The sequence below is a fragment of the Podarcis bocagei genome (genome assembly GCF_964188305.1).
Source record: "Podarcis bocagei genome assembly, chromosome: 14".
Classification (NCBI taxonomy): Eukaryota; Metazoa; Chordata; class Lepidosauria; order Squamata; family Lacertidae; genus Podarcis; species Podarcis bocagei.
In genome coordinates, this window is record NC_138139.1 from 36,965,250 (window position 1) to 36,978,903 (window position 13,654).

General features: G+C 46.8%; 1 protein-coding gene across 2 annotated transcripts; it reads right to left on the reverse strand.

The window, feature by feature from the left end:
* Window positions 1–16: 16 nt before the first annotated feature.
* On the reverse strand, window positions 17–13,261 carry KLHL10 (kelch like family member 10). Of its 2 annotated transcripts, XM_081169877.1 has the most exons (5): window positions 12,860–13,260; window positions 10,622–11,111; window positions 8,612–9,229; window positions 6,083–6,232; window positions 493–909 (listed from the first exon to the last, which is right to left on the reverse strand). In XM_081169877.1, exons 1-5 carry the CDS (start codon window positions 13,045–13,047, stop codon window positions 535–537), a joined length of 1,821 nt encoding a protein of 606 aa, XP_081026003.1. In that variant the 5' UTR covers window positions 13,048–13,260; the 3' UTR covers window positions 493–534. The 2 variants fall into 2 exon arrangements, with proteins under 2 accessions (XP_081026004.1, XP_081026003.1); XM_081169878.1 differs by lacking the exon at window positions 6,083–6,232 and having other exon boundaries at window positions 17–909; window positions 12,860–13,261.
* Between the last annotated feature and the right edge of the window lie 393 nt (window positions 13,262–13,654).

The following is a 13,654-nucleotide window of genomic DNA, read 5'->3' on the forward strand; positions in this document are numbered from 1 at the left end:
AATGGAAAATGGGTAGTCTGGCTGAATGGGTTTTATTGGATCAGCTTCTACTGCGGCAGGAATATGCAAGCTTTCTACTTACAAACAGCTCTTCATCTGGCAGAATGGAGGGTAGGAGCTATATCACTGGATACATATAAAGCAAGACTAACCCACAATCAACATTTTCCTAGTAGTAGCCTTTGCATGCTTTTTAACATTTCCGATTGCCTTGAGAGTCCTCCCCTACTACTCTTTTTTGTGTGTCAGAGCAATAGCAGCACAAATGGCAAATCCCTCTATCCCCTTCGTGGCTCTTCTCTGAATCCCATCACTGTTCTCAACAGCTTTGTTCATATCCTATAGGTCAGCTCTATGACTTCCTAAAGGATAAAAGAATGGGATTGGTTAAGGTCCTGGGCAGGGGAGGGACATATGCCACCAGCTCACCCACAAGGACCAGTCTCACAGCTTAAAGTGGAGGGGGAGAAAAAAGGTGAATCCACCTGTGCATATAGTTCTTGCTAGAGGGCTTTATTAGTCAAGGAGAGCTTTTCACACAGGTAGTGTACTTGTGGATGAGGAGTACTTGACCTCATCTCTCTGAGCTGACCCCACGTAGTTGTCCCGCCTGGCAGCGTACTCCCCAACGTTGGGCAGCCCTGGCACCACGCAGCAGCTCAGGGCACTGCGGTAGATACTCATGTCGTGGGCGTCGTACCACTCGTCCGTCTTCTCATCATAGCACTCAACGTTGAACGTTGTTGTGAAGCCGTTGAAGCCGCCCACCACAAAGAGCAGGTCGTCCACCACTTCGATGCCAAAGTTGCTGCGAGGGTTGAACATGGTTGGGATGGTCCTCCAGGTGTTGGCGATGGGGTTGTAAGCTTCTGCGCTCCGAAGGCGGTTGGCTCCGTCAAATCCGCCCACCTGTGAGGCAGCAAAAAGATAGGGAGTCATTTAGAGGAGGAGGGGGTGGCGGCAGCTGCTTCACACCAAGTCAGATCACTGATCCAGGTAGATCAAGGAGGCACCGTGCAGATGCTGGGCCCAAACTCCCTTCAGTTCCATGCAATAGCAGTAGTCAGGGCTGGTGCAGAAGGACATTTTATTGCCCAAGATGAAGGACAAGATGGCACAAGAGGGAAGCTGCCATAGGGGCCAATGACCAGAGAAGAGAGTTGTCATCTGATCAAGTCTTCTGTGCACACTGAAAGCTTGCATAGCACTAGTTTAAATCAACACAAATTGTTCCAGTAGAAGACTTCACTGAGGCATTTGACTCCCTACTTTAAATTACACCTCGGCATGGACTCACTAGATGGCCTATATGCAAACTACAATTGTAGTCTTAACTTGACTGTGGGATAAAAGCAAAGACCTGCTATAGAGGGTTGCTGTATGGGTTACCAATACAGCACTTTAAATGCTTAAATTGGTGTACAACTGCTTGCAACTATGGTTATTCCATAGGCTACAAGCAATCAGGAGAAGGATCCTAGAGCATCTGCATTGCATGCAGAAGGCCCCAGGTAACTCCAGGTAGGACTGAGAAGGAACCCTGCCTGAAACCCTGCAGAGTCAGTCAATGTAGACAGTAGTGAGCTGGACAGAGCAATGGTCTCATTCAGAATTAGGCAGCTTCCTGTGTTCCTATGTAATCCATTATATCTGCACTCAGCTATTTGTTTTGACTTCCCCATTTCCTTCCTGGTGCAGCCCAAGCAGTATGAATCAAAGCCCTGTCAGGCTGAGGACTTTTTCACTGTGGCTTGGATTTCTGTGGTTTAAATTGTTTTGTACGTGTTTTGGAATTATAAGTTATCAACAAGAAACTTTAATGGATTTTTTTAAAAACAACAACAACCTGATACATAAAAGCAATACAACATGGAGAGGCTGAAATTATTTAGGCAGAGGTCACAGGTGGCATTTATTTTTATTTTTTTTAAAAAGTGGTATATGAGGACTTAAACTGATCAGTCATCTGCCCCTATTACAGGAGCATAAGAAATGCTTTGCCTTGATAAGGAAGGACAGTCACTCTGAACATACTCAGAAGTTCTCTTCCTTTCATACAACCTGCAGGTTGAAACAGAAAAAGCCTCCCACAAAAAAAAATGGCAGTGCATGGTAGTGTTGGGAGTGTGTGATTTAGGAGCTTGACTCCAACTTCAGTGAGAGACTGTGGAAGCAATAGTTGCAACCCGCAGCATCAAACTGATGTATGGGAGAGAGTGGAACACTGTGAACTATGGACAAGCCACTGGAGGCCCTGCTTTCGGGTTTCCCTTGCTCTCAGTGTAGCCCCTGATGCCAAACCATGTTTCCCAAAGAAAACATGCACTACTACACACAGAGGCCATGCAGAAACACAGGTTATAAGCTGCCACATCTTGCCTAACAATAGGTGTAATATATGGTATTTGGTAATTGTAAAGGATGTGCGGGTACAGGTAATGTCACTAGTTAGCATTAGTGATACCTGACCTATATAATATGCACCAAACCAAGTAAAGTGTTCTTTGCTATTCCGTAATCTCAGAATGTGTGTCGGCAACTTCCTACGTTGGCAACCTCCCACAACAGAACAGAACTTTGGTGTGAGAAGTGGGATGAGGATTCAGCAGAACCACCTGAAAGAATGGCCCAACATTGAGTGTAACTGCACGTGTTACCCTCCCGAGAGACGAGGGTAGGGTGAGCAAGGATTACTCACCTCCTTCACTGGTGTTGTGCAATGCCAGGTCTATAGGCAACAAAACTGCTACCCTGCGAGATTTCTTTATCTCGCAGGGAGTTGACCTGGCTTGTGTGACGGAGACCTGGGTGCGCGAAGGGGTAACTGTTACCTTACGAGAGATGGCGCCCCCGGGTTTCTCCGTCCTCCACCAGTCACGGACTGTGGGCCGGGGGGGAGGGGTGGCAGTATTAATCCGGGAAGATTGTTCTTTCAGGGCTCTACCATCGCCATCGATCCCCGGCATTGAATGTGTTGGCCTAGTGTGGGGCTCCGAGGAGAGCTTGGCTGTCTGGCTGGTGTACCGGCCACCTAGCGCACCAGCAGCCACCCTGTCAGGCCTGCTGGAGGCGGTGGCTGGCTGGGCCTTGGAGTTCCCTAACCTATTGGTATTGGGAGACTTCAACTTCCACGCTGATGCCACTCCCTCCTCACAGGCTCTGGACCTGGTGTCTTCCATGGCGACACTAGGGCTCTCCCAGTTTGTTTCGGGCCCCACACATCAAGCAGGCCACACGCTGGATTTGATCTTTGGCGCCGGTATAGATGTGATCATGTCTCCTTCGATGAAGGTGCCATGGTCTGATCACTACGCTCTGAAAGCCAGGATTGACTTTCCACCCCCACCCTGCTTAGGTGGCGAGCCGATTTGGGCTCGCCCGCGGAGGCTGATGGACCCGGATAGATTCCGTCAAGCCTTGCGGGACCATGCTCCCCCTGGCGACTCATTGACTGAGCTTGTTGAGGGCTGGAATACCCAGCTCCTGGCAGCCATCGATGAGATCGCACCTAAGCGCCCTCTGCGACCCCGCAGAAACCGGGCTCCCTGGTTTACCGAGGAGCTTCGGAAAATGAAGCGGGACCTCAGACGGCTAGAGCGAGTATGGCGGGGTGCCCGTGACGGAGCCTCAAGAACATCTTATAGGGTTTTTATGAAAACCTATGAGATGGCAGTGAAGGCTGCTAAGAAGTCTTACTTCTCGGCCTCCATTGCATCCGCTAGCTCTCGCCCGGCGCAATTATTTAGTATAATTCGGTCTTTAACGTCCCTTGAAGGACAGCCAAATTTAAATAACAATCTGACACACAGCTGTGAGGCATTTGCGAGCTTTTTTGCGGAGAAGGTCCTGTTGCTCCGCCATGACCTCCCTGCCAATTTGGATACAATAAAGGAACTGGAGGCCCCTCGACTGTCCTCGGGCCCAGTATTGGACCACTTTGACCGGATATCTCCAGCCGATGTGGACAGATTCCTCCAAGCTGGAAAGCCCACCACCTGTCCTCTGGACCCGTGCCCGTCATGGCTGATTAGAGCGTGTCCAGACGAGGTGCGGGGCCCCCTGGGGGATATCATCAATTTGTCCCTTGGCACCGGGATATTCCCAGGGGAACTGAAGGAGGCGGTGGTGCGTCCGCTCTTAAAGAAAACATCATTAGATCCGTCAGATCTATCCAATTACCGCCCGGTCTCGAATCTTCCATTCCTGGGTAAGGTGATTGAGAGAGCGGTTGCTGAACAGCTTGGTAGGTTTCTGGATGAAACATCTGCTCTGGACCCATTCCAGTCCGGCTTCCGCGCTGGTCATGGGACCGAGACGGCTCTGGTCGCCCTAACAGATGATCTCCGCAGACAGCTGGATCGAGGCGGGTCGGGGCTGCTGATTCTTCTAGATCTGTCAGCAGCCTTTGACATGGTCGATCACGAACTCCTGGACCACCGCCTTGCCGACGTGGGGATCCAGGGCACAGTCCTTCAATGGCTGCGCTCGTTTCTCTCTGGTCGGGGACAGAGGGTGGCGCTTGGGGGGGAATTGTCATCACGCCACTCCTTGGTGTGTGGAGTGCCTCAGGGTGCAATTCTCTCCCCGATGCTTTTTAACATCTTTATGCGCCCCCTCGCCCAGCTTGTCCGGAGTTTTGGGCTGGGTTGCCATCAGTATGCTGATGACACCCAACTCTATCTGTTGATGGATGGCCATCCTGACTCGGCCCCAGACACACTGACCAGATGTCTGGAAGCTGTGGCTGGATGGTTACGTGGGAGCCGGTTGAAGTTAAATCCTTCGAAGACAGAGGTCCTCTGGCTGGGGCGGGACGATATGGGATCGAGGGGGCAACTCCCATCTCTTGCGGGGGTGCAATTAGTGCCAGCACCGTCCGTTAAGAGTTTGGGTGTAATCTTCGATACCTCCCTCTCTATGGAGTCGCAGATTACAGCTATAACAAAGGCGGCATTTTTTCATCTCCGCCAAGCTAAGCAGTTGGCCCCTTATCTCTCTCGTCCTGACCTAGCCACTGTGATCCATGCGACGGTCACCTCCAGACTGGATTATTGTAACTCGCTCTACGTGGGGCTGCCCTTGAGACTGACCCAGAAACTCCAGCGGGTGCAGAATGCCGCGGCGAGACTCCTTATGGGGTCTTCGCTGCGAGAGCACATTCATCCGGTATTATACCAGCTGCACTGGCTCCCGGTGGAGTACAGGATCAGGTTTAAGGTGCTGGTTTTAACCTTTAAAGCCCTATACGGCCTAGGACCCTCGTACCTACGGGACCGCCTCTCCTGGTACGCCCCACAGAGAAACCTACGGTCTGCAAATAATAACATCCTCAAGGTCCCAGGCCTCAGAGAGGTTAGGCTGGCCTCAACTAGAGCCAGGGCCTTCTCGGCTGCAGCTCCAAACTGGTGGAATGCTCTGTCAAAAGAGACTAGGGCCCTGCGGGACCTGACATCTTTCCGCAGGGCCTGCAAGACAGAGTTGTTCCGCCAGGCCTTTGGTCAGGGCGCAGCCTGACTCCCTCCTCTGGCAACCTGCACATAATTCTGCTTAATTGGTTGCCATCAATTTGATTTAATTAATTTTTATAATGAAATATTTTTAGATTGTGTGATTATTTGATTGATTATTTTATTGTTGTTAGCCGCCCTGAGCCCGGCTTTGGCTGGGGAGGGCGGGATATAAATAAAATTTATTATTATTATTATTATTATTATTACTTAGTGATTACCAAATACTATGTATCTTAAGCAGTAAGGCTGGCCCTGCTGCCATCACCACCAGGACTGGCTGCAGCTTGGAGGTCTTAGTGCCAGGCATTGAGACCCCAGTAGCTGCCTGAAGATGCCAGGTGTTGATTCCAGGCTGAGAAGATCGCCACACCCCCAGAAGACCACTAAGCTACAGCATTCTTGCCATTTTGTGCCTATCCACTTCCTTAAATATATACAGTTCATGAGCAACAGCTTGGCAAGCACTTGGTCTTCACCAAACCAAAGGGAGGCAGCACTGTTCCAACAACTTTACTGCCAAAGGGTCTGCAGGCTTGCCTGCCATTACGGGCACAAAAGGACCCTGGCCTTACTGCGTAGACGTGTTCTCCGTACGCTATCACGCCAATGCCGCTTCGCCTGCTTCTCATGGGTGCGATCAAGCTCCACTGATCAATCTTGGCGTCATACACTTCTGCTGTGAACAGGCACTCATTTCCGTTGAACCCACCACATATATAGACCTTTTTTAAAAAAGGAAAGCAAAAAATAGGTTTGTGAAAATATTGTTGAAATAATACAGCTCCCATGATTCCTTGGGAGAAAGAATGACTGTTGTTAAGTGTGGATTCATAATTATTTAATGCTGGCCTTCCTCCAAGCACCTCAGGGTACCTCCCTTGTAATTCTTACAACAACACTGTGAGGCTAAGTTAGGCTGAGAGAGAGGGAACAAGACAAGGACACTCAGTGAGCTTTGTGGCTGAGTGGGGATTTGAAGCTTACTCTCCTTAGTTCCACTATGACCACAAAACCCACACCAGCTCCTACCCTGGATACACTTGAAAATTTTGTATCGGGGTTTGGGAACCTGTGGCCCTCCATATGTTGCTGGACTCCATCAGCCCCAGTTGGTATGTCCAATGGCCAAGGATGATGGCAGATGGAGTCCAACAACAGCTGGAGGACCACAGATTTTTCATCTCTGGTTTACCGGTATATTAACATAAACCAAGGTTGCTTTTCTTGCTGAAATAGCTGGCTGGATAACCTCTCATTGCTTAAGATGTTAGAGCAGGTCTGCACAACTTGCCATTTATGCCTGATATGATGGTCCACCAGTAGCTTAATAGACGTTCTGTGTTACAGCCTGCCTGACATTGCAAAGTCAGCTGGGTTTATCCGGCACCTGATAGGTCAGTTTATGCGACCGGTGGGCTGTTTCTAGCCAGATGTGGAAGAAATCATGCAGGGATTACAAGAAGCCAAACTGAAAAGGACACTGGAAACTGCCTTACACTGAATCAGACTATTGGTCCATCTAGTTCAGTATTGTTTATACTGACTAACTGTGGCTCTCGAGGGTTTCAGAGGTCTTTCCCAGTCCTACCTGCAGATGCCTGGGATTGAATGGATGCTTTACCCCCTGAGTTACAGCCCTATTCCTTAAAATTATTTAAGATTCGTAAATATTCATGCTCAGTTTATGACCCTATATCAGAGGAACTGCTCAAGTATGGATACTGCACCGTGAGATTCACTAGACAAAGCATGTGTGGCTGGCAGTGCTTATTGTTATCTTTTTTCTTTTTTCAAAAAAGATCTCAAGTGCTGATTTATTTCATTTCATTTCCAGAGAGAAAGCTGCAGTACAAAAACAATGAAAGTCTTATGGTGTCTGATGAAGTAGGGTTCTAATTCATAACCACTCATGCCATAATACGTTTGTTAGGGTTTAAGATGCCACAAGTTGCCACCATTTATCTTGCTCTGCTCTTCATCTGACAGTGTTCCCAGAGCGGCGACCAATATAAGCAATAAAAAAGTATATCCATCAATAAAACAATACTGCCAAGCAAACTATCACAATAATAAGCATTGCAAACAGATACTGAAGGTTTTAAAAATCTAATATAAAATACATACAGCATTAAAAGGCCTAGACAGATTTTCACCTGGTACCGAAAATAAAATAAATATGTTTATTACTTCAGTTGATGGCAGAGCAGGGATGATCTCAAAGGCTGGACAGGTTTTTGCACTGGGGCTCCAAGTTATTTAAGGATGTCTAGGTTAAAATCAGAACTTTCCATTCTGAACAGAAACAGTTAATGTAGCTGATTTAAGATTGACATAATATGTTCTACATGAGTGGTCCCAATTAATGAACATACTGCTATATTTTGTACTAAATGAGGCTTCAAAGCATCTTCATGTACAGGACATTGCAGTGTTCTGGACATTGCAGTATTCTAAATAAGATGTTGCCAGTGTGTGGATAACTGTGGTCAAGCTATTGTCATCCAAGAGGGGTCACAGCTTGTGCACCAACCACAGCTGGTAAAAGGAATTTCAAGATGTAGAGGCCACTTGGGCCTCTCTAAAGGTAAGGCCAAATACAGCAACACTCCCCCAATTGCAGTAATCACCACCTCTCAGGTCACATGAGCCACCAACTCACAACACCTTCATCTTATCTGAACTGAGGTTCAGTTTATGGATCCCTCATCCCTCCTGCCTCTGGTTCACTATCAATCAAAAGCAACTGTTTTGCATTTCCACAGCATTTCCATGTGGGTTTGATTAAAAAGAAAAACAGAGCTTGGTGTCATTAACAGTTTTGCTATTTTCCCTCTGTCCTCAAACCAGGTTTACGATATCTGTATTGTTGTCATCTTTACAGAAAGGAACAAAGGCTGGAAAAGGGGGGTAGTTTAGAAAGCAGCTCAGGATGGTGAGGGGCCTTGTGGACATCAGTCTAGCCTCGTTTCCTAATCTTCCCTTAATATTTAATTTCTTCTCTTAGAGGCAACCCCCTAAAGTTTCACATCTATCCCTGTGACCTGTCAGCCTTAGCAGCTGGTTACCTTTTATAAACATTGGCCTACTTTCATTCTCATTACCTTTCCATACAGGGTTGTAGCACTTGCATCACTCCTCTGCTCATGCATGGGGGCTATCAAGGTCCACTGGTTGGTCTCGGGCTCATACCTCTCAGCTGTGTTGAGACGCACATAGCCATCAAAGCCACCCATGGCATAGATGAAGTTATCAAGGACGGTGACACTAACGTAACAGCGCCGTGAGTGCATGGGTGCAACCTGGTGCCACGTCTTCTTGACGGGCTCAAATCGCTTGACACTGTTGAAGTAGTCCACACTGTCAAAACCCCCGATGATGTAGACGTAGCCCTTTAAGTAGGCGGCACCATGGTACGCCCGGGGGCTCTCCTGCTGGCACGTGACGTTCACCCAGCGGTCTGCACGGGCGTCATACGTTTCGATGGCATTGGTTGGGCTCCCACCGCTCCAGCCGCCAATGGCAAACAAAATGGCGTACGGCAGACGGGGTCTCGTCAGCGGGTTGGTGAAGTCGGAGCTAGATGGTCCGTTCATGTTGAGATCATACATGGCTTTCAGGGCGTCGATAACAATGGGCTTGCACTCCTCGCTATCCTTCACATAGTCATGCATTTTGACATTGTTCATAAAATATTCAGCATGCATCAAGGCCAGGCGTACCTGCAGAGAGGGGAGTGAAAAGGACTGGTGCTAATAGGAATGAGGCACATTCCTGTCTTGTTATTCTCAAGTTCATGAGACAGGTCTGTTTCCTCACCATCACTCAGCCTGTAAACCTTGGCCACTGTGTTACAGGAGTCTTATTATGAAGTGGTATCCTCTCAGAAAGGTGGAGGAGTATAACTAAAGCTGCACTTAACTGTCTAGCAGTGAGATCACGGGGAAGGTCTCCATGACATGAAGAAAAACTATGTTATGCAGAGCTGATGCTATGATTCACAACATCCTAATCAATTAGGAGACCAGTTATGAACACTTTCTTTTTACTGTGATTAACTGCTGCCACTGGAGGATCCAGAGAGCAGCAATCCTCCTTCTACCAACATAATAATTTTATTTTATTGCAGTACAGGCATTAGGACAGCAACTGTTTGTTGTTTGTCCAACTGATGTTTTGGGACTCAGCAGCATCTCCAGGACAGTTGAAACCCTGGCTGCCAAGGATTCACTGGATCACCAACAGAAGATTCCACCAGCTGCACTAATTGCCGATTATTAGTTTTGCGATGTTATGTTTCAGTAATACTACATGGCTTACTGTATATTGTTATTGTACTACTGTATTTAGATTTTGATTTTTGCATGAACTGATTTGAGGAGTGGGGTGTTGTGCATGTGATGCAGGTGCCCTCCCACTGAGCTACAGCTTTCCCCCAAATTATGACGCTCGTATCCTTGTGGCCAACCAGCTGCCCACAAGCAGGACCTGAGTGCAACAGCACTCTCCCCACTTGTGATTCCCAGTGACAGGTAGCAACAGCAGCCTTTCAATAATAAATACATGAATGAAACTGAGGGCGACATACGTAACAGCCCAAGAGCCTCCTAGAGCAGACCTATGGCCCGTCTAATCCAGCATCCTGCTCTTACAGTGGCCAACCAGATGATGATGGGAAGCTTGCAAGCAGAGCCCAAGTGCAACAGCTCTCCCCACTTGTGATTCCCAGCAATTGGCATTCAGGAGGCATACAGCCTCTTGCACCAAAGGTAGTACAGAGCCATTATATGAAGCTGGTTGGGAAGTTAGCCAGCACTGTATATCTGGAGACATAAGGGGTGGGATTCAACACCACACTATTACAATTGTTCCGTCAGCTCACACAGTTCTGCTTGCCAGATGGAACGATTCCCCCTCTCCTCCCTGTGTGCCATTCTGGGGGTTCTCCCAAACCACCCCCAGAGTTTATGGAGGGAGGCACAGTGGGGAAAAGGGGGGGGGGGAGCCCTGCAGCGCTAATGGGAGTCCTCGCACTGGCTCCTGCTAGCACAAGTATTTAGTTAAATCTGGTCCTAGATACCTGATGGACCCCAAAGATATTTAAAAGGGCTAACCTTAGGGAGCAGGACTGCCATGTGCTGCTTTCGGTTTGTGGGATCGTGGGCAATCCACTTGAGGATGGCCTCGAAGACGGCGTCTTCCTGTTTCACATTGAGTTCGTCCTTTTCAATGATGTCTTTAAACTCATTGACTGAGAGCTCCAGGAATTCAGTAGACGCTTTTACCATCTCCTCAAAGTTGTGCAAGATGAACATATAGGCCGCCTGCCGCAGCTCCGGACAGAAGTAGTACTCTGTGAATTTGCAGATACCAATACAGTTCTCCAAGCACAGCTGGCATTTCATGAAGTCAGAACAAGCCCTGACGATGCCCATCACATTAAATTGGTCAGCAGCCACAAGAAGCCTCTCCACATTGTCCACGGTGATGGGCACTGTCCTTGTGTAGGCGTATTCGATAATGAGTTTCATCATATCTGGGGTTATGCCAGGAATATTATATACTCTCTTCTCTGAGTTGTTCCAGCTACTGGTAAACAGAGCTCTGAAAAAGAACACAACTATTTCTCATTGGTCTTTGTTGCATCTTGGGGTCCTGTTCTTCAAGGGGATGGTGTTGGGTCCACCGGGATCCTCCAGCTAACCCGCTGAACCTTTATAGCAACCCCCACAACTTTTTGGTGCTCATGACAGCTGCAAGCCTCATATTGCTTCTAAAAGTTGAACAGGAATTGACACTACTACAGGTGCCACGTAATACCCATTCGGCATTTGTAAGAACTCAATTGAGTAAGAACTGGCTATTGTAAGAACTGGCTATTGAGATCAAGCAAACACCTTCATGGTACTTGTTTTGGCACCTGCTAAAAACATTCTTGCTTAGACATGCCTACCCAGATGCTTAGAAAGTTGAGGTGATCTGTTTTAGGATTTAGGGCACACCTGCCTGACTAGGAATTCAATGCAAGATTGAGCAACCTTGCACTAGTTCCTATGAACAAGCAGCACCTGCCTACAATGCTGACACTGTAACCACACCCATCTTTAGGCCAGACTGCCAAAAAATAATAAATAATAAATAAATAAATATTCAGATCAGATTGTCTAACATCAGGTCTGGGGTGCAATAAAAGTTGCAACAGATGGAATGCATATCAAGAGGCACATCATGGCTTCAACCTGTGGACTTGGTTGCCAGTGTAAACTATTGTTGACAATGACAGCTCTTGTCATGTTGGTGCATTGGCAGCTTATTATTTTAGTACTCTACATACCTCAACTGAAACATATTCCAGCTCACATTTGATAATTTCCTTGGGCTAGAAGAGTTGGGTCCTCAGTAGCTACTGGGATGATAATGCGACAAGATTTTGCTCCTAAGGCAAGAAGTACGGTCACTTGACTGTATCAGCAAAATCTCAGAAACCGTTACTCAACAGAGCCAACCAGATATTAAACAAAAACCCTGTTTGCTCAAATAGCACTATGAGTCTCCCAATACTACAAGTCAGTAATGACTCAGAAGTAGTGTGGGCTCTGTATTTTATCCTAGATGGGCATGAAAAGCCAAGGATGGTAGGGTCTCATTATTCAAGCAAATCCTTGCTATGGAATCCACTGTTCAAATAAATTAGAAACCTAGACAATCTTAACTCCTCCTGTCTTTTCTACTTTATTCCTACCCTGTGGTATTTCATTAACCTTCTTCTTGACTTATTTGGCTTTGATAAAAGACTCTGCTTCTGAATTATGCTTTTGGATGCCATTTGGCACCTCCTTGACTTGAAGACACAACCTGAAACTATTAATTGGTGGACATGAGTTAAGAACACACTCATTTACCTTTTAAGACAATTTGATTAAATGTTGCTGTAACAGAGAATGAAAGTTACATTACAATATGGTTCTCAACTATTCTGGTAGTTAAAAAAAACAAACAAAATAAATAAATAAACCCTATTCTGGTAGTTTTTGTTTTACTAAATTTATCATTTAAATGGGAACCTATTCGGTGGTTTTGACAATATGATCACTTATTTGAGTTTAATTGATCAGTTAAAAGGCAGATGAACAACTAATAAATTTCAACTGCCTGTCAACCTACTAATTAGTGGTTATGACTTCCACACAACTGCAATCTGGAACACAGAGGGTGGAACCAGCAGCCAACCACATCTTTGAAGACAGCAGGAACTCAAGCATCTATTACTGAATAAAACGAGCCCTTAAATCAAGACATATTCCTGGGAATTTTGCCAGAGAAACCAACTCTTGCCTGTTCGAAGCACTGACCTAAAATAGGAGCTGCAGCTACAGAGGATGTTCTTGTGGGCATTGAACTCGCACCCATTGACCTTGATGATCACGTCACAGAGCTTCCCTTCCAGTCGAAGTTCGTTGAAGACTGTACAAGCCATCGCACTCATCTTCCTCTCCATGTGGCGGTGGGAGTACCCCGCCGAAGCAGAGGCATCATCCATTTTTTCAAGGTGGGGGGAGGCAGCACAAAGAGCTGCCAGGCCTTCCACTTAACCCTCCTCTTGGAAAAAGGGTGTGATTGGTTCAGAGGTTCCAGAATCCCTCCCATAATGAGACCCTTGACATGACCAGGTTCTAGAATCTTGGCTGTCCTCTGAAGCAAAGTGGTCCTGCTCACAGTCGACAGCAGCATCTGAGGTTTGGATACCCTTTCCCACACAATTTAAAATAAATTGATGCGTAGACAGCTTTTGACTCACAGTGGGCCACGATTTAAACATCTCAAACTGAGGGTGAACCAGAATGTAATCTGTTCATGATTGTCCTAATTTATATCCCGAGATATTAAAAACCATTTAAATCAAATGGCAGCACATTATATGGAACACTGAAACAGTTCTTTTGCATATGATATGAATGCTGGCTGCTTCTGACCTAATCCATATTTAATTTTTCAACTCACCAACAGATGATTATTTTTACATCTCCTAAGGGCATGGTATGAGATATAAAGCTTAGAGCAGCAGCATGGGCATAAGGTTGGAATAACTGGCCAGGCAAGCAGCACCAAGATTTAGGGATCATTTGGATCAATAAACTGAACTTGAC

Coding starts and splice junctions, on each gene's coding strand:
- KLHL10 (XM_081169877.1), bottom strand. CDS start 13,047: ATGGATGATGCCTCTGCTTCGGCGGGGTACTCCCACCGCCACATGGAG. Junction 9,230..10,621: donor TGGCAGTCCTGCTCCCTAAG/GTTAGCCCTTTT, acceptor CCCTCTCTGCAG/GTACGCCTGGCCTTGATGCA. Junction 6,233..8,611: donor CTACAACCCTGTATGGAAAG/GTAATGAGAATG, acceptor TTTTTAAAAAAG/GTCTATATATGTGGTGGGTT.